Source organism: Dromiciops gliroides, chromosome 1 (assembly GCF_019393635.1).
Source record: "Dromiciops gliroides isolate mDroGli1 chromosome 1, mDroGli1.pri, whole genome shotgun sequence".
NCBI lineage: Eukaryota > Metazoa > Chordata > Mammalia > Microbiotheria > Microbiotheriidae > Dromiciops > Dromiciops gliroides.
In genome coordinates this window covers 551,083,893-551,103,965 of record NC_057861.1, presented here as the reverse complement: position 1 = coordinate 551,103,965, position 20,073 = coordinate 551,083,893, and the positions used below count along the sequence as shown (strand labels likewise).

Here is a 20,073-nt window from a genome sequence, read left to right as displayed (position 1 = left end):
ATCAAGTCCTTGGGAGCAGGGACTATCTTTTAAATTAATTTGTATTTCCAGCACTGAGCATCATGCCTGACATATATTGTTTAGTCATTCAGTTGTATCTGACTCTACATGACCCCATCAACTTTGTCTCTGGGGTTTTCTTGGTAAAGATACTAGAGTGGCTTACCATTTCCTTCTCCAGTGTATCCTCATTTTGCACATGAGGAACTGAGGCGAATAGGGGTTAAGTGACTTGCCCAGAGTCACACAACTCATAAATGTCTGAAGCTGGATTTGAACTCAGATTTTCCTGATTTCAGGCCTGGTGGTCTATCCACTGCACCTAGCTGCCCCTGACTGGCACATAGTAGGTACTTAATAAATATTTGTTGACTGACTGAATGACAGAGAACTCTGGTAGGCACCAAAGGAGATGAGGAAGATATACAGTGTGCCATTTATGTTCTCAAGAGGTTTACCATCTAGCAGAAAGGGAGAAGTTAAAGATATCAAAATGGAATCCAAGTGAAAACAGGATAACTATATTAGGGAAGCAAAATATGCTGTGGAATCGTATGAATGTAAATCACTTCTGGCTGGAGCAAAATACAGGAAGGTTCATGGAGAAAATAGCCTTGGATCTGGGCCTGAATGATGGGAAGGATGTCGACAAGCATAGGTAAAGAAGAGGTCATTCCAAGCATGTAGAACATTACGAGGAAGGGAGGGAGGAGGGAGGGAGGGCTGGAAAGTATGGAAAAGGAAGGAATGTGTTTGTGGGGTGACATAAAATTCCATTAAGCTTGGTGATGTGATTATGTGATTAGGTGAGTGGTATGGTTTGGGATAAGACTGGAAAGGCAAGTTATTCAGGGCAGAAGGGTCAAGATTGAGAGCCAAGTCTTTAGCTGTTTTCAGAATTGTCAGTTTTGGTGTTTATTTTCTAAAATAGTCTAAAATATTTATTTTCTAAAATATTCTAAAATATTTCTAAAGTATTTTGAAATATTATAGCACAGAGACATTTCTATTCTCAATCTGTGTTTTGGGACTAATTGATGAGTAAATTCGAATGAAGAATAGATGAATGACCCAGCAAGTTGGCATAGGGTAGTAATAAATGACTGACAATTCTTGCCTCATGGACCAGATCTAGAGCCCCTAAGGGGGGAGATCTTTGATAATGTTTTACTAGTTGTCACAGCTATCTTCTTTCTATCATCAACTGAATTTTCCTCCTGTTATATACCGACTATCGATTATTGTTGTTGGTAAAGGTGATAACAACAGTGTAGGAGCTAAGAATGTATTGTATGTTTGGGTCTTTAAATTGTCATTTTTTTGAGAAGATGTTTACATGAAAATAGTTCAGACAGCTAATAAAAATTCTGAGCTGGGTCCATAATTACTTGATTATATTCATGGTGCAGACTGAACTTGGAGGCTTTGACTCTTTAAAATGTAATTAGCCAAGATCTTTGCATTTACCAAATGTGACTCAGAGGAATACATAGCAGCGATTGGCATTTCTTCTTTTGGTAATGGTTTATTACCTCACTGTATTGGTGTATTTTTAAAATAATGATAGTTAGCTTGTAAGTAGAGCTTTAAAGTCATATTATCTTATTTGATCTTCCTAATAAGCCTGTGAGGCAGGTGCTATTATTATCCCCTTTGCAGATGAGATTGTGGTTAAGAGAGGTTAAATAATTTGCCTGGGTCATACTGCTGGCAGATGTCTGAGACAGGATTTGGACTCTAAATCCAAGGCCAGTGCTCTATCCACTGTGCCACCCAGCTGCCAGGTGACATGTGTAAGGGGCTAAAATTCTAGCTATACTATCTAAAATCTAATGAGTGGTCACCAATAAATTATAGGCCTTAGCAAGAGTATTTAAGTGTTCAAGTATTAGGATCAGAGAGAAAGGTAAAAATCTAACTATTTCTAAGAGACCCTATCATCCGACCCACCATGGTGAGGTCAGGAACTAAAAAGAGACAGCCCCCTCCACCAGCGTCCGCTTCCTACTTCATGTCCCCCTCCCAGAAATGGGAGGCTCCTCAAGTTGATTGGCTGCTGGCCTTGATAGACAGTATGCATGAGCAAACGTCACTTCCTGATGCTAAGGACCTTGACCGCATGGCTTGCCTTCAGAGGCCTTCTCCTCATGACGGAGCTTTTCTACAATAAGTCTCCAGCAGGTGGCATCATTCCAATTGTTACACATGGCAATCTCTTTATAAGTCAAATGCATGTCATGTCTCTTGGTGGAATGGTTTGGGGCATGAACTATTGTCTAATTGTAACCAGAGTTTCAGTACCTTTCTGGTACAATCCATACCCCCTGCCCCCAAATAATGCCCTTGATGACATACCTCGCAAGCAAATAGAAACATTCAGATAGAGAAGTGGTGGCATTGGCTGGGGGAATAATTCCTGCAATATGAAGAATCAAACATGGCAGAGCCAAACTTTGAGGAATTCCCAACTTGAAACCTAAGTCCTTGGAAGGGCCACAGAATTATCATAAGGTCTGGACCCTGTCAGTCTTTAGAGACTTCAACTGTATTAGGAGGTTCATTTTTTAGCCGGGGCTAGCTTCTGATCTGGGGAAACTTTGAGAAGAACAGGAGAAAGAGGTGGAGAAGCTTCAGGTGGGAGGTTTTAATGGATCCTAACCCTGTAGGATTTTTTGAAAGTGGTTTGGAATTTTCTAGGTCCATCTTTAATTCTTCCCAGAACTACCTCAGAAACCCTCCGATTTCTAGGACCAGTCCACACGAATCTCTTACATACCTGGGGGTTGGAAGATGTTTGCCAGGATCCCCTAGCTCAAAGCAGCCACACTGAGTAATTCTTGTTAAACGCTGTTTACAGCTTTTATCTTTTGGCATACATGGAATATTAGTTGTATCTTCAGAGACACCTGATATATGGAGCCGGCTCCTGCCTTGATATTAGATGCTCACAGCTTCATGGTTTATTTATTTTACTGTTGGCTGCTTTCCTCATTTCTATATTTGTCAAATCAAGGAAAATGATACATTTCCAATCAACAAATTGATAAATATTTACTAGGTGTATCCTACTACTGTTGGGATACAGTAGACATGTTTCATTGGAATGGGATGGAGAAGAATTAGGAAAGGTAGGAGGTAGTAGGAAATAGTCTGGGAAAGGTGGATTGGAGTTAAAATATGTATGTATTCAGGGACTTAAATTTCAGACTAAGAAGTGGTAAAGAAATACTAATTGTTTTGAGCCTCATAATGGCATATTCAAAATGGTGTCTAGTGAAAAGGAAATTGTATTTGGAGGCAGAAGTCCTGGGTTTAGATCCCCACTCAATGATTCACTGATTGTGTATTCTTGGGCAAAATAATCTCTCTGAGACTCAGTTTCCTTGGCTATAAAAAGGGGGGTTGGATTAGAAGATCCCTGAGGTCAGTAGTTTGAAAGATAGGCAAGAAGGGGCAGAGATGGAAAAGAGGGAGATCACTCGTGATCATGACCTGAATTAGAGTGGTGATGGCACCAATAGAAATTAGGGGAAGGGAAGAGAATAAGCATTTATAAAGCACCTACTGTGTGGCCGGTGCTATGCTAAGTGCTTAAAAATTTTTTTATTTTATAAATATTAGCTTGTTTGAACTTCACAACAACATTGTGAGGTAGCTGCTATTATGATTCCCAAACTGAGGTAGACAGTTTGTGACTTGTCCAGGATCACACAGCTAGGAAGTTTCTGAGACTGGATTGAAAATCCAGGTCTTCCTGACCCCCCCCCCCAGCTCTATCCACTACATCACCAGTTGCCTCAAATAAATTGAGGGAATTATGCCATTGATATTCCAAAGAAGCAATTAAATAGGATTGGATGGGAGTGGGGAGAAGGGAGTCAAATGGATTTCTAACTTTCAGTTCTTTATAAATAAGAGAATGGTGGTACTATTATTAGAAATAGGGAGATTCCTTATTTTTTATTCTTTGTTATAAGGGATATTGCTCTGGGAGAGAAAGATGGAGAAGATATATTGAGTAATGTAGGTGATGTAAAATTGATTGAAAAGAAATGTTGCTAGTGCCTTCCCTATGAGATCACTTTCCATCTCTTCTTTATCCATTATGTAGCCACATAGTTATTTAAGAGCTGGATAGGTTTCTCAGTGCCTGGAGGCAGGAAGACCTGAGTTCAAATGTGGTCTCAAGCACTTACTAGTTGCGTGACTCTGGGCAAGTCACTTAACCTCTGGTCTGCCATGGAATCTGCTAGGTGGTTTAGTGGATAGCATGCTGGGCTTGGAGTTAGGAAGACCTGAGTTCATATGAGACCTCAGATACTTACTAGCTCTGTGAGCCTTGCACCTCTGTTTGCCTTAATTTATTGGAGAAGGAAATGGCAAACCACTGCAGTAGCTTTGCCAAGAAAACATCATGGATGGTATTGGTGTTAATATGGTCCATACACACTGAATGACTAAACAACAGCAGCATATAGTTATTTACATCTTGTTTTCCCCACGAGAATATGAACTTCTTGATAGCATGCCAATGTTTTTGCTTTTCTTTGTACCCCCTGCACAGTGCCTGGCCATGATCATTTCTTAATAAATGCTTGCAGACTGACTGACTGAAATACAGAAGTTGCAAAGAGGAACCAGGGTTGGGTGCTGTTGTTTTTTTTGTTCGGTTGGGGGTTTTTTGGAGAGGGAGAGAAGATGCTAAATTCAATTTTAGACATACTAAATTTGAAATGATAGCATCCAACAGGCAATTAGAAATATTGGACTGGAGGCAGAAGGTCCAGTCTAGAGATTTTGATTTGGGAGTTGGTTTTATAGAGGTAATAATTCAAACTAAGTAATGAAAGAAGTGTGAGAGAGAGGGAGAGAGAGAGACACAGAGACACATACACACACACACAGACAGAGAGAGAGACAGAGAAAGACAGAGGGAGGCAGAGAGAGAGACAGTGAGACAGACATGAAGACAGGGACACAGAGAGACACAGAGACACAGACACAGAGAGGGGGGAGAGAGAGAGAGAGAGAGAAAGAGATAGAGAGAGAGAGAGAGAGGGAGAGAGAGAGAGGGGAAGGTGAGGGAGGGAAGGATCTGGCTCGTGAATCCTAATAGGACATCTCCTTTAAGATGTGGTCAGGATGCCTCAACTTCCCGGAAAAAGAGTTTGAGTCCCAAAAGAACTGCAAACCATTAATTAGTGATTTGGAATGCTCCAAATCACTAACAGTGAAAGAATGAAAATGAAAACAGGCCTGAGTTTTACCTCATACATAGCAAATTGGCAAAGATGACAGAAGATCGGAATAGTAAGTGTTAGAGCGGGTATGGGAAGACAGGCACAGTAACGCATTTTTGATGGAGCTATGAATTGTTGCAACCATTCTGTAAAGCAATTTGGACTTATATATAAAAAAGAGTCAAATGTCCATACCCTCTGACACAAAGATCCTGCTGCTAGGTATATACCCCAAAGAGATCAAATACAAAAAGAAAGATTATGTCAAAATACCCATAGTAGGACTTTTTATAGGGGCAGAACGTTGGAAACTAAGTAGGTGTCCATCGATTGGGGAATGGCTAAATGAATTATGTGAATGGAAATGGAAAGAACAAAAACCCAAAATTGAACACTGTGTTATATGATGACTAAGCTTGGCCGTGGTGAAAGTTTGAGAAAATGTACTTTGCTTCTCTCTTTTCAAGTATGAGTGGGATGACATGGCTACTGATGCTCCTTTCAAATCTGATATTCTACATGATTTTTTGTGTGAATGAGAAGATAGTCAAATGTTTGCAATACAGATTGTTGACTGACAGAAGTCACCATTTTCAGTCTCCTTTAAAAAATTATATTTATAATGCCATCTTTACTTTTTATATCATCTTCACTTCTTAATATATACCTCCCTCCTCCCCCTCGTAAGAAAACGCTACATCAATAAATATGACAATGAATGTATTATTTCATACCCAGAATCAGAAAGACCTGGGCTCATTGTCCCTCCTCTGGTAGTCCTGGGTGTGTGACCCTAGGCAAGTTACTTAACCCCTTAGGGTTAAAGGTAACTCTCCTAGACTATAAGTTGCAAAGAAGGTGTCTGCATTAAGGTTTTTGTTTGTTTGTTTGTTTTGTGGGGCAATGGGGGTTAAGTGACTTGCCCACGGTCACACAGCTAGTGTCAAGTGGCTGAGGTTGGATTTGAACTCAGGTCCTCCTGAATCCAGGGCTGGTTCTCCATCCACTGTGTCATCTAGCTGCCCAGGTGTCTGCACTAACAAAGGAAATCCTTCACTGAGAAGGTGCTTACACCAATGAAATTATAAGTCCAGTTTTAAATATATATGTATAATGATCATAAAAGCATTGACTGGAATGGCTGAACTGTGTGGAGCTCAGTAAGTAATTTTTAAAAAGTAAAATAAAAATATTTTTTGCTTCAATAATCCACACAATACGAAGTGTTCTCATAACAGAACTGAGAGGTTTCACCTTCCTAGTGGATAATGGAGAAAGTTTGAAATTATTCAAATGTACCATATTAAAATAGATGTCATTATCCTGAATAGTGTAAATTAAGTACATTTTCCCCATTGACCTTCAATATAATTGTCAAAATGTGTGTCCAAAGAAAAATCCTTGGTTATAGTAAAAAATGTTTCTTATTCTGGAATTATCTTCAGTGCTCTCAGAGATGGGACTTTCTGTTCCTGTGAGAAATCTTGTACTCTATTAGACAATGGGAAAAATCCACTCTATGAAGAAAAAATGGGTATGATATAACCGTTAAAATTGTTGATATCTTTTGAATTTATATAACCTTCATTTCTATGTATATTCTTCCTTTTTCCCTCTCCAGACAGTCATCCCTTGTAACAAAGAATTTTAAAGTAAGAAGGGATAAAAGGAGTTCAACAAAACTAGTCAACTTACCAACTGAGTCTGATAGTATATGCAAAGAAGGGAGGAAGATAGATTTTCTTTTTTCTTCTTCAGAGCCAAGATTAATCATGATACTTACTCATTCTTTTTTTTTTTTTAAGTGAGGCAATTGGGGTTAAATGACTTGCCTAGGGTCACCACAGCTAGTAAGTGTTAAGTGTCTGAGTCCAGATTTGAACTCAGGTACTCCTGAATCCAGGGCCGGTGCTCTATCCACTGCGCCATTTAGCTGCCCCACTTACTCATTCTTTAATTTCATTTTGTTGTTTTTGTTTTTTTCATTTACATCCTTGTAGTCATTGTCTATACTACTTTCCTGGTTCTTCTTCCTTAACTTTCATTTAGGCCATATAAGTATTCCTGTACTTCTTGGTTTTCTTCATATTCACAATTCCTTAAAAGGCAGTAACACATTTACAAACACTTTGGTTAGGGGGCAGCTAGGTGGCACAGCAGATAAAGCACAAGCCCTGGATTCAGGAAGACCTGAGTTTAAATCCGGCCTCAAACACTTGACACTTACTAGCTGTGTGACCCTGGGCAAGTCACTTAACCCTCATTGCCCTACAAAAAAAACCCCCAAAAAACCCAAACGAAACCAAACCAAACAACAACAACAACAAACACATTGGTTAGCCATTCCCCAAACAATGAGCATCTACCTTTTTTCTGGTTCCTTGCTACTACAAGAAGTGCTGCTATAAATATTTTGGTGCACATGGGGCCCTACTTCCTTTGACCTTCTTGGTATATGAATAGTAATGGAATCTCTGGGTCAAAGGGGATGGTCATTTTAGTTACTTTCTTAGCATAATTCCAAACTGAATCTCAAAACTACCAATTCACAACTCTACCAACAGTGTAATAGTAAGCCTGTCTTTTGACTATGGCATAATCATCTTAACATATGGTGCATTCAGGGAGATGGATGTCCACATTTTATTTGAAAAGTTGACCAAGACAAAATTAAAGCTGTTGGCATACCTCTTGTTGTTCAATCGTTTCTGATTCTACATGACCTCAGCTAGGGTTTTCTTGGGAAAGTTACTGGAGAGGTTTGCCATCTCCTTCTCCAACTCATTTTACAGATGAGGAAACTGAGGCAAGCAGGGGGAAGTGACTTGCCCAGGCCCACACAGCTAGTAAGTTTCTGAGGCCAGATTCGAACTTGGGTCCCCCTGACTCCAAGATGCTCTATGCACTGAGCCACCTGACTGCTACCTCACAGAAAACAAAAGCTAGGTTCATGAAAAGTTGTTTATGATCTGAATTTTTATAAGATGGCTAATATTTCCCCTTTGATTCCATTATAAAATGCCATAGATGTTTTAATCTAAATTTCCAATTTATTTTCTTTTTAGCATTTTAATTTTTTCAGTTAAGCATTTCCTTCCCTATCTCTCCCACTTCCCTCACATAATTGGAAAAAAAGAGAGAAAAGTAAACTTCTTGTACCAAATTCCAGTTGATTTTTAATTGCCAGTGGAGCTAAATATTTGTTTGTCTCTGCTTTTCTGTCCTCTTTGTGCAGAAATCACTGCTCTATAAACACATACACGCACATACACACTGTGTAATTAGCACTTGACTCAGAATCAGGAGGCCTGGGTTCTTAACCTGGCTGGCTTTGTGACCTTGGAAGTTATTTAGCTTCTAGACTTGTTCCTTTCTATGTAGGAGGAGATTAGATAAATGACCTCTTCTACTTTTTTTTTGTGTATGTGTGAGGCAATTGGGGTTAAGTGACTTGCCCAGGGTCACACAGCTAGTAATTGTGAAGTGTCTGAGGCCAGATCTGAACTCAGGTCTTCCTGAATCCAGGGCCAGTGCTCTATCCACTGTGCCACCTAGCTGCCCCCTTTTCTACTTTTATAATTCTAGATCGTGTAGTGGATATAGAGTGCCTGGCCTGGAGTTAGGAAGACCTGAGTTCAAATCTGGTCTCAGATGCTTACTAGCTGTGTGATCCTAGGCAAGTCATTTCACCCTGTTTGCCTCAGTTTCCTCATCTGTAAAATGAGCTGGAGAAGAAAAGGGCAAACCACTCCAGTATCTTTGCCAAGGAAACCCCAAATGGGGTCACAAAGAGTTGAACCCTACTGAAAATGACTAATAATTCTATGACTTTGACTTTAAATGCATCAGAGAAAATATATTTAAAATAATGCAGGGGAAAATTCTTTTTTTCATTGTTAGTAATTCTCCTCTAATTGATCTGTTTCATCACTTTGGATTCTATGTCCTAGGTTTTCTTTGGTGGGGCAATAAGGGTTAAGTGACTTGCCCAGGGTCACATAGCTAGTAAGTGTCAAGTGTCTGAGGTCAGATTTGAACTTGGGTCCTACTGAATCCAAAGCCAGTGCTTTATCCACTGTGCCACCTGGCTGCCCCCCAACCCATGTTTTCTTTTTTTATTTTTTTTCAAGTTTTTCCTTTTTTTAGTGAGGCATTTGGGGTTAAGTGACTTGCCCAGGGTCACACAGCTAGTAAGTGTTAAGTGTCTGAGGCCGGATTTGAACTCAGGCACTCCTGACTCCAGGGCTGGTGCTTTATCCACTGCAGCACCTAGCTGTCCCCTCCCAAGTTTTTTTTTTTTTTTTTTTTTTTTTTTGGCAGGTCAATTGGGGTTAAGTGACTTGCCCAGGGTCACAAGCTAGTAAGTGTTAAGTGTCTGAGGCTGGATTTGAACTCAGGTCCTTCTGAATCCAGGGTCGATGCTCTATCCACTGCGCCACCTAGCTGCCCCTCCCATGTTTTCTTAAAGCAAGATATTAAAAATTTTATTTGCACAGAACGACTGGAAACAGTTGATATAAACACCTAACGTATGTTTGATAGAACTTGTGTTTTTTTTCTTTCATTTGGCTATTACAGTTGTTAAATTTGAGTTTCTTAGATACTTCCAGGGTGTGTGATATCATAGAAAAAGGCTCAGGTGTCTTCATCTGTAAAATGAGGGGACTGTTGTAGATGATCCTGAAGATGATTCCAGCTGACACTTTGTCACATTGCTCACAGGGCCCTGGAGACAGTCAGGGGACCTGGGTTGCAGGTCTGTCTTTGCCATTTCCTCTTCTAGGTGACCTTATGGGCATCATTGGATCTCCCTGATCCACATTTTTCCCATATGAAAAATGGTAATAATGGGGGGCAGCTAGATGGCACAGTGGTTAAAGCACTGGCCCTGGATTCAGGAGTACCTCAGTTCAGGTCCAGCCTCAGACACCTAACACTTACTAGCTGTGTGACCCTGGGCAAGTCACTTAACCCCCATTGCCCCGCAAAAAAAAAAAAATCTACTTAAAAATGGTAATAATGGTTGTAGTTCCTATCACATGGGCTTCCTTTTAATTTAGAGGGGACTCTCTGCTTCAAGCTCCAGACTACACACAAGGAAAAGGTAGCCAAGAGAAGTTTAAAGCCTTGTGCAAGGTGACGTGTATAAAAAGGTATGATGGTAAATGTTTAACCATCAGCATATATGTAATGTATATGTGCATATAGGCGCACATATATGTACACATACATGTGCATACACACATAGATACATGCACACTTAGATATACAGACATGCATTAAAATGTTAAGTTTAATCTGCATTGTTAACTTTTTCTCCATTAGTTTCTTATCTAGACAGTCAACAAAACATTAAACCAAGCCATGATTTATAATATTTGTTGATTTCTAAGGTATGAATTCTCACACTGAAAATTTGACTATCAATTTCAAGAGCCATTCTGAGCAAGGTCCAGTACACCCTGGCATTTACAATAAATAGAATAAATGAATGAAAAAAGTATTTATTAAGCAGTTGCTATGTGCTAAGCTCTGGTAATAGAAATAGAAAAAAAGTGAGACAGTCTTTTCTCTCAAGAAGCTCTATTTTACGAATAAGATATGGAGACAGAAGTCCCTGTTGTAAAACATTATACAAGGGCTTGACTTTAGTGCCATTGGAAAGATAGAGAAGTCCCTAGGGTGCTGAAACAGGGCGGGTGGCAAGGCCCAAGGGTCCTCAGGGTACATTAGCAGGTCAGATGGCAGCAATCCAGGAATTGGAGAGCGTAGCGACCGAAGTTTGAACCCAGGGCCCTCTGTCTCCATATCCAGGACTCTCTCCACTCTGCCATGCTAGTTGTTGTTATGAAGATTAAATGAGATATTATATGATCTGTGTTATAATTTTATAAGTGCGAGCTATTTGTGAGCTAAGTGTGAGTATCGCCTCTGTGGATCTCAGTTCCCTCCTCTGTAAAATGAAGGGATTAGACTAGATCTCTCTCTCTCTCTCTCTCTCTCTCTCTCTCTCTCTCTCTCTCTCTCTCTCTCTCTCCCTCTCTCTCCCTCTTCCTCTCCCTCCCTCTCTCTCCCTCCCTCTCTCTCCCTCTCTCTCTGTCTCCCTCCCTTACATTCTCTCTCTCTATCTGTTTCTCTGTATTTCTCTGTGTATATGTCTAAAACAAGGGTCTGGGAATGTGCCAAACCCCTATTATATATACAGATATGTGTGAAACAGGAGTCTGGGCATATGCCAAAGCCCTGTTAAATATGTAGGCATATAAATATATAGGTAACAGGGACATTTGCAAACCCCTTGTTAAATATATATACATATGCTTACATACACACAATATGTTATAGGCATATATATTATATATGCACATATTTGTACATTATATATTATGTATATAGGAGGCTTTTTAGTAGTCAAGGCAAGAGGTGATGAGGCTAGGCATCTATCGAAGATAGATATGACAGGATTTGGCAATGGAAAGACTATGTGGAGTTAATGAGACTGAGGAGTTGACAATTTCACTAAAGTTGGAGCCAGGACAATGGGAGTTTGGCAGTATCCTCAACTGTATTAGGGAAAGAAAGTTTTGGAAAAAAAAAAGAATGAGGTTTCTCAAATATATAGGGAACTGAGCCAAATTTATAAAAATGAGAGCTGCTCCCTATTTGATAAATGGTCAGAGGATATGAACTGGCAGTTTTCAGAAGAAATCAAAGCTATGAATGGTCACATGAAACAATTGCTCCAACTCACTACTGATGAGAAAAATGCAAATTAAAATAACCCTGAGGTACTATCTCATATCTGTCACATTATCATATTATGACAGAAAAGGAAAATGACAAATGCTGGAGGGGATGTAAAAATTGGGACACTATTGCATTGTTGATGGAGTTGTGAACTGGACCAACCATTTTGGAGAACAATTTGGAACTAGGCCCAAAGGACCATAAATCTATTTTCTTTAATTCAGAAATACCACTACTAGGTCTGTATCCCAAAAATATCAAAGAAAATGGGAAAAGACCTATATGTACAAAAATATTTATAGCATCTTTTTGTGTGGTGGCAAAGAATTAGAAATTGAAGGGATGCCTATCAATTGGGGAATAGTTAAACAATTTGTGGTATATGGTTGTGATGCAATAGTGCTATAAGAAATGAAAAGCAGGATGTTCTCAAAAAACCTGGGAAGACTTATATGAACTGATTCAAAGTAAAGTGAGTAGAACATTGTACACAGTAACAGCAATATTGTAAGGATGACCAACTGTGAAAGAAAGCTACTCTGATCAAGACAGTGACCTGAGACAGTTCCAAAGCACCTATGATGAAAAATGCTATCCAATTCCAGACAGAGAACTGATGAACCCTAAATGCAGATTGAAGCATATTTTAATTCTATTTATATTGTTTTGTTTGTGTTTTCATTTGCAACATGGTGAATATGGAAATATATTTTGTATGACTTCACATGTAAAATTGATATAAAATTACTTGCCTTCTCAAGGAGGTGGGAAAGGTGGGAAGGAGAGAATTTGGAATTCAAAATTTTTACATGTAATTGGGAAATATTTAATGAAATAAAAAATAATTTTAAAAAGAAAGAATAGTCCTTTTCTCTTTTTCCTTTTCCCTTTATTCATTTTTTCACATATATGTATATATACATATTTATATATAATATGCTTATGCATAGTCTATATCTATATCTAAATATGAATATATATATATATTATTTTCTATTGCAGAGATAGAGTGTGGCAGCCCACCAGTGATCCAGAATGCAATCCTTGTAGGGAACTACAGTTCTAACCTGGGAAGTGTGGTCTACTATACTTGTATAGATGGTTTTGAGAGCACTGGAGGGAACCTCACCTCACTTTGCACAGCAGAAGGTACCTGGAGGAAAACCAGCTTATATTGCACAGGTAAAGACTATATCACAACCTGAATTCCTATCACTTAGAAATAAGATAAAGCCTAAGTGTGTGTGTGTGTGTGTGTGTGTGTGTGTGTGTGTGTGTGTGTAAATGGGAAGGCTCCAATATTATACATCTTTGAAAAGTCAATAGTCTTCCCTCTCTCTCAACCTCCCCAAGTATGTATATATGGTATATGATAGCTTAGTGGCACAGTGTATATTACATTACAGTGTACATTAGACAAATGTGTTAAGTAGGTCAAGCAATAGAGCTCTAGACTTGGAGTCAGGAAGACCTGACTTCAAATCCTATCTCAGACATTTACTTCCCAACCATGTGACCCCAGGCAAGTTACTTAACTTCTCTCATCTCAAACTACCAGTTCATATCCTTTGACCATTTATCAAATACTTTGCATCTTCACTTGCAAAATGGGTGTAATAAAAATGCCTGCCTCACAGTGTTGTGGGGAGAATTAAATGAGATACCTTATATGAAGAACTTTGCAAATCTTAACATCCTATATAAATGTTTACTATTATTATTAATAAATTTCCTAGTGCATTAGGTTCACTGTTGCTATTCATTTTGATTGGGAGGCAACATGATACAGTGGGAAAGGGTCAGTTTGAAGCTCAGCTCTGATATTTATAAAATGTGTGACCTTGGGTAGGTCACTTAACTTCTTTGGAACTCAGTTTAATCATCTGTAATAGGAGGGGTTTATACTAGATGATATCTAAGGATTCTCCCAGTTTGAACATTATGATCCCATGATCTTGTGATTCATGTTTGTTGAAGGAATTCCACAGATTTGGAGTGTGGAATTGTATTTCCTTAGCTTAGGATGTGGCCTATAATCAATTCCTGTTTAGCTGATTCTGGAAAGGTAGATTTCTTCCCTAAAGAGTAAAAGCTGGGGGCAGCTAGGTGGTGCACCGGCCCTGGAATCAGGAGGACCTGAGTTCAAATCCGGCCTCAGACACTTGACACTTACGAGCTGTGTGACCTTGGGCAAGTCACTTAACCCTCATTGCTCAACTAAAAAAAAAATTTAAAAAAAAAGGTAAAAGCTGAAGGTATTTTTCTTGGGTTATGTCTCTATTCCATCCATCATCAGAATTGCCCTCTCTGCAGCATTTGACATTATTAATCACCTTCTCATCCTAAATACTGTAGGCTTTCAAAACACTGCTCTCTCCAAGTTCTCCTCTAATCTGTCTGCCTACTCCTTTTCAGTCTCCTGTCCTGTTCTTCCATGTCACTCCCACGAACTATGGGTAAGGTTTTATCCCAAACCTTCTCCTTTCCCTCTGTGCTAGTTCCAGCTCCCATGAGTTCTCTCTGTCTGTCTGTCTCTCTCCACACACACATACACATACATACATACATATACACACATAGATGTGTATATCCAGTCCTGGGCTCTCTTCATAGCTTCACTCATGCATTTCCAGCTGCCCATCGCATGTCTCAAATTGGATATCCCATAGATGTTTCAAACTCAATCTGAAAGCAGAACTCATTATTTTATCCCAAAACTATATTCCCTAATCTATGTAGAATAATTATTTCATGAAATATATGGGTTCTGCTTTAGTCTTTCCATAGAGAAGTAATGGAAATCCCATATTTGGTCATCCTCACAACAGCCCAGTGAATGATGTGGGGTGGGCAGAGAGAGGACAAATATTCATAGTTGGATAGATGGAGGAAAAGTAACTTACAGAAGGATATACAGCCACATAGGATCAGATCATTTGTCCCTCTAGGCCATAATTCTGTTTGGGACTGCAGTACCAAGAGCTGGTTTGTGAGGGAGTGTGGTAACTACCCTCTGTGACACTGACCTCAAAGGGTTAGGAATGTAGTTGACGCCTCCCTCCTTTCTTCTAGATCAGGATCATGCCATAAATCAAGGCCAGAGGTGGAAAGAATCTCCTGACTCCCACTCCAGAGCTTGAGCCCTTGTAAGTGCTCTCAGAATTCCATGGGACTCAGGCATTAGTCATGCTTTATATAAAACAAGGGGATCCACATGGGAGATAGTAGCATATTAATTAGTTGATGCTTATAAAGCACTTTGAAGAACAAACATGTTATATAACTGCTAATTATAATTATCCTTACCAGCCTGGCTACCTTGAACAAAATTTGGGGCTGCAACAATTTCCGTGGATTAATGTAAGACCTTTCACTGAAAGAAAGGGGAAATGGCACTCCACGGGCTACAGTGATGGTTCTAGAGAAGACCCTTAAGGAGTCAGGCAGGACTGCCAGTTAAATTGAAATTTAGCCAAGCTCTTTGTGGAGAATTAATGATAAAAGCTCCATTTTGGATTTATAGTTTACAAAGTACTTTCCTCAAAAGAACCCCAATGTAGTTCATAGTACAAGTAAGATCTCGTCCATGTGTATAAATCATGCATAGCATAAACTTGTAATTCATACTGCAACTATGTTCATACTATGACTAGATCATATAACAATTAGGATCACACCCGTTTTACAGAGGGAGAAACTGGGATGCAGAGAATTTAATTGACTAGTTGGAAGTTATGCAGGCTGTAAGTATCAGAAATGTGACTCAAAACCTTCAGGTTTTTCTTTTCTGTCATCGAATTAAGTGCTATTTTCATCATTCCACTCACTGCTGTGATATTATTATTATTCTTTCCCTCCTCTTGGTGTAGTGCAGATTTTCTCTGATGTAGGTGGCATTTGGACCTGTGGTCAGATTAATTCTGATTCTTGCATTGAGCTCATCCTCTTCTCTCCCTCCCTCTTTTCTCTTTTGTCCTAAGTCCTCCCTCTACATTTCATTTTTTGAAAACTTTTCCATGCTGTTTACATGTGTGCCATACTTATTTACTTCTTTTTTCTCTTCCCCTTTTTCTTCCTATTCTCTTTCTTCCCCTCCCTCCACTTGTCACCCTATTCTTGACCCCTGTTCCACTCATCTCTCTCTCTTTCTCTTTACATTTTAATTTTTAGTGCCAAACTTGGTTGAATTATTTATCTCTGCTGACCCTGGGTTGTATTTAGTTACTTAGTGGATGTCACTCAGACCCTCTTTTCATTGATTCAGTAATGAAGATCCTTGCCTTGTGTGGGGCTCAAACTCCAGTCAAGAGCTAACATGTCAGTGTTTGGTTTTGTTTTGTTTTGTTTTTTGATGGGGGGCAGGAAGGGAAGTAGGGGGGGGATAGTGGTGGTGGTTTAAAGACCAGTTTGAACTGGAAACTCCAGACACCTGGAAATTGGGTAACAGCATCAGTTGTCTGGGAAAACCCAGGTGGAGGCTTCGTGCTTGGTGAGCCAGTATACAGTACCTCCAGATCAAAGAGGCTCGATTCTCTTTTGATAAGCCTGTGCCTGGCTTTTATTCAATTGGACTAATTTGGTCCTTGATGTTTATGACCTTAGTTAATAATTATAAGATTGATGATTACCCCCATCCAACTCCCTTCAGGGTGACATCTTTGCTGGAACAGGGATCATTTAACCATAAAGTCTCCCCCTACACTCTTACATCAGTAATGTTTGTCCTGAGACCTAGTTATAGATGGCTTGCTGAGAAAGAAAGGAAGAAGGAAGAGAGGAAGGAAGAAAAGAAAAAGAGAAAGATAAAAAGAAAAATGCTGCTAGGATCTTTATTAACCTTCCTCTTCCCCTCCCATATAAATGGATACAGTTACATAAATGTATCCATTGCATTTGTATTTCTATTCATATGATAACTTTGCATGGGCTGTTCTATGATATCAGACTGTAAAAAACAAGATTGATTTTGTAACAAACATACTAGAACTTTTCTATCTAGATGAATATTGTTCATGAAAATTGTCACCTTGGAAGGCTACACTCTTATTTGAATGATGCTGATGTTACTCAGACTTTTTTTTCCCTTTTTTTTGCAGTGCCTTTTAAGAATTGGCTTAAGAATCAGATTGGGCAGCTAGGTGGTGCAGTAGATAGAATGCCTGGCCTTGAGTCAGGAAGATTCAAATTCCTGAATTCAAATCTGGCCTCAGCCACTTACTAGCTATCTGACCCTGGGCAACTCACTTCACCCTGTTGGCCTCAGTTTCCTCATCTGTAAAATGAGCTGGAGAAGGAAATGACAAAGCACTCCAGTATCCCTGCCAAGAAAATCCCAAATAGGGTCATGAAGTGTTGAACATGACTAAAAAGAAAAAAAAAATTAAGAACCAGATCATGAGCCATACAAGAAAATTCATCATGTTACTTAAATAATCAGACTCTGTTTCTTAAAATAAATTTTTATTGATGTCATAAAACATTACTACAATTTCTCCTAGTATCATTATCTTTTCTTCTTCCCTCCCAGGCTGCCATCCTATATAACAAAGTATATTTTTAAAGATAAAGAAAGAAAAAGATGAAATAATTAGCATGACTGATGAATACATCAAAAAGGTCTGAAAATATGGGTAATACAAATAACATACTCATGGACCTCTCCTCTGCAAAGGGATGGAATGGGGGTGACTTCTTTTATCTCTGCTTTTGAGTCATGCTTGTTCTTCATAATTTTGCACTATCCACTTATTTTTGGTGTGTTTTCCCATTTACATTATTATAATCAATTGTGTACATTGTTTTCTTGACTGCTTACTTTACTCTGCATCAGTTCATGTTGATCTTTCTAAGCCTCACTGTATTCATCACATTCATAATTTCTTACAGCACAGTAAATTCTATTACATTCATTTATCACAATTTGTTTAGCTGTTCCCAATGGGAGAGGAACCTACTTTGTTTCAGATTCCTTGCTCAGACTTTGTTTTGTCCCAGAATCAAATAAGCCAGTTCAAATTGGCTCACAAGAGCTGATTATTGAATTTTCAGTGTGAGCATTTACACCTGTGGAATGAGCAAATGTTACAAATCAGGGCTTGATTTTTATTGATTGTCCAGACTTAAGAAAGTAATGGGGAAAATATTAATGATGCAGACTAAACTTAAAAGTGTGTCAGGTGTACATTTTTTTTCCATTGGGGAGCTGGTTGTTAAGCATTTACCAGCATACCATTGCACCAAATGGGATTTCTCAGTTTGAGTATCTATGTGACTTGTTCCAGGATGACTTTAGATCTTGAAAAAGATAGAGATTTTTCCACCCTTCAAATTAGGTGAATGCAGGGGCCTCTGCAGATAAATCTAAAGAATTAGGTAACAAGCATTTTATATCAGTGCCTACTATGCACCAAATACTGTGCTAAGTGCTTTATAAATATTATCTCATTTGATCTTCACAACCACCCCAGGGCGACAAGTGCTATTATTCCTATTCTGCTCATTGTGGCTCACGTTAGGATATGACTGAAGTGACTGAACAACAAAAACCAAAAACTAACATTTATATAGCACTTACTATGTGACTTGCACTGTGCTAAGTGCTTTACAATTATTATTTCATTTGATCATCACAACAGCACTGGGCAGTAGGTACTATTATCCCCATCTTACAGATGGGGAAAACAGAGGTTAAATGACTTGTAGTCAGGATCTCACAGGTAGTTATTGGCTGAGGCTGGATTTGAACTTAGGTCTTCCTGACACCAGGTCCAGGGCTCTGTCCACTTTGCCACCCTGCTGTCAATTCACCATTGGAATAGATGTATAGTTTCCTCACAGGGAATGCTTTGAAGGGAAGCCTTCATTTAGATGTATGAGGTTTGGTATATTTGTGTAGAAAAACCAGTCATATTATTCTCTTTATAGTTATACCTAAAACCTATCAGATCCTGATGTTTAGGGGGTGTGGTTATCACATTCCTTTGAGATAAATGTATGGGGTTAGAGATCATGGTCAAAGTGAGCCCTCATCTCTCACACAAGATACCAACAGGAGATATTGAAAGTAAGAGGCAGTTAATAGGGAGGTTTCAGGGAAAAAAATCAGGTCATTCTAAGACCCTCAGCTACAAGCTTGAAGTGGGTATGCAGATCATAGGTCAGTGAGTACAAAGTCCTCATGGGGAAAAGATGTCTTTTAGCCAGATCAGAGATAGAACAATACAGAACTGAGCCAACAGGCCTTTCTGCTCAGTAGGGCCTAGCCTCACCCCAGTTTGGAACTCTGAGCACCCCTTCTGATTATACCTACACCGGTTGGCACTAAGATACTTCTGTGAAAACAATTTTGACTTTTCCCCATGAGACTAAGATTAAGCTGGAAAAGGGTCTTTGAAATGCTCGATGGTAACCTTTCCTAGCATTCTGGTCCCACTTTCATAGAGCTTATAGTGCAAGCTAGGAGCAGGTGGTATTTTTACTTTTGCAGCTGTCAGTAGTGGAAAACTAAAGGGAAGAATGGGGAGAGGAGGGAGGCGGGGAGAGAAGGAGAGGGAGGGAGGGAGACTCAGAGAGAGAGACAGAGAGAGAAGGAGAGAGAGAGAGAGACAGAGAGACAGAGAGACAGACAGAGAGACAGACAGACAGACAGACAGACGGAGACAGAGAGAGAAAGAAAGGAGAGAGAGAGAGGGAAAATATCTTTTATGTTTGTTTTTTTCTTTCTTTGGCTTCTTTACTCAGGAGTGGGGCCTCCTAGCAGAAGATTCATGTCCTCCCTGTGTAAATCAGCATGCAGGGGGCCTTTCTTTTCAGTGGTTCATCAAACGGGAAATGGTTTGGGTTGGAATGTTTTTGTTCTCTGGAATGGTCAATGAGGCAACAGAGTCATGTGTGAATGATCAGAGGGACCCAGAGCCCCGGAGACATAAGCTGCTCCTTCTGGACACCTGTTGTACATTCATCAGATTTTAGAATTTGAAAGAGATCTTAGAGATAATTGAACAGCCAATTCAATAAATATTTACAAGAATAACAGCTAACATGTATATATCAATTGACATGTACATACATATCAAATATCTTGTGA

General features: G+C 39.3%; 1 protein-coding gene across 1 annotated transcript in view; it reads left to right on the top strand.

Annotated features, from left to right (window-relative positions):
- SUSD1 (sushi domain containing 1) overlaps positions 1-20,073 on the top strand; it is a 341,419-nt gene that overhangs the window by 122,322 nt on the left and 199,024 nt on the right. The window contains exon 7 of the mRNA XM_043975620.1: positions 12,990-13,169. Within this exon, the coding sequence (XP_043831555.1) occupies positions 12,990-13,169 (180 nt within the window). The remainder of the gene's footprint in view (positions 1-12,989; positions 13,170-20,073) is intronic.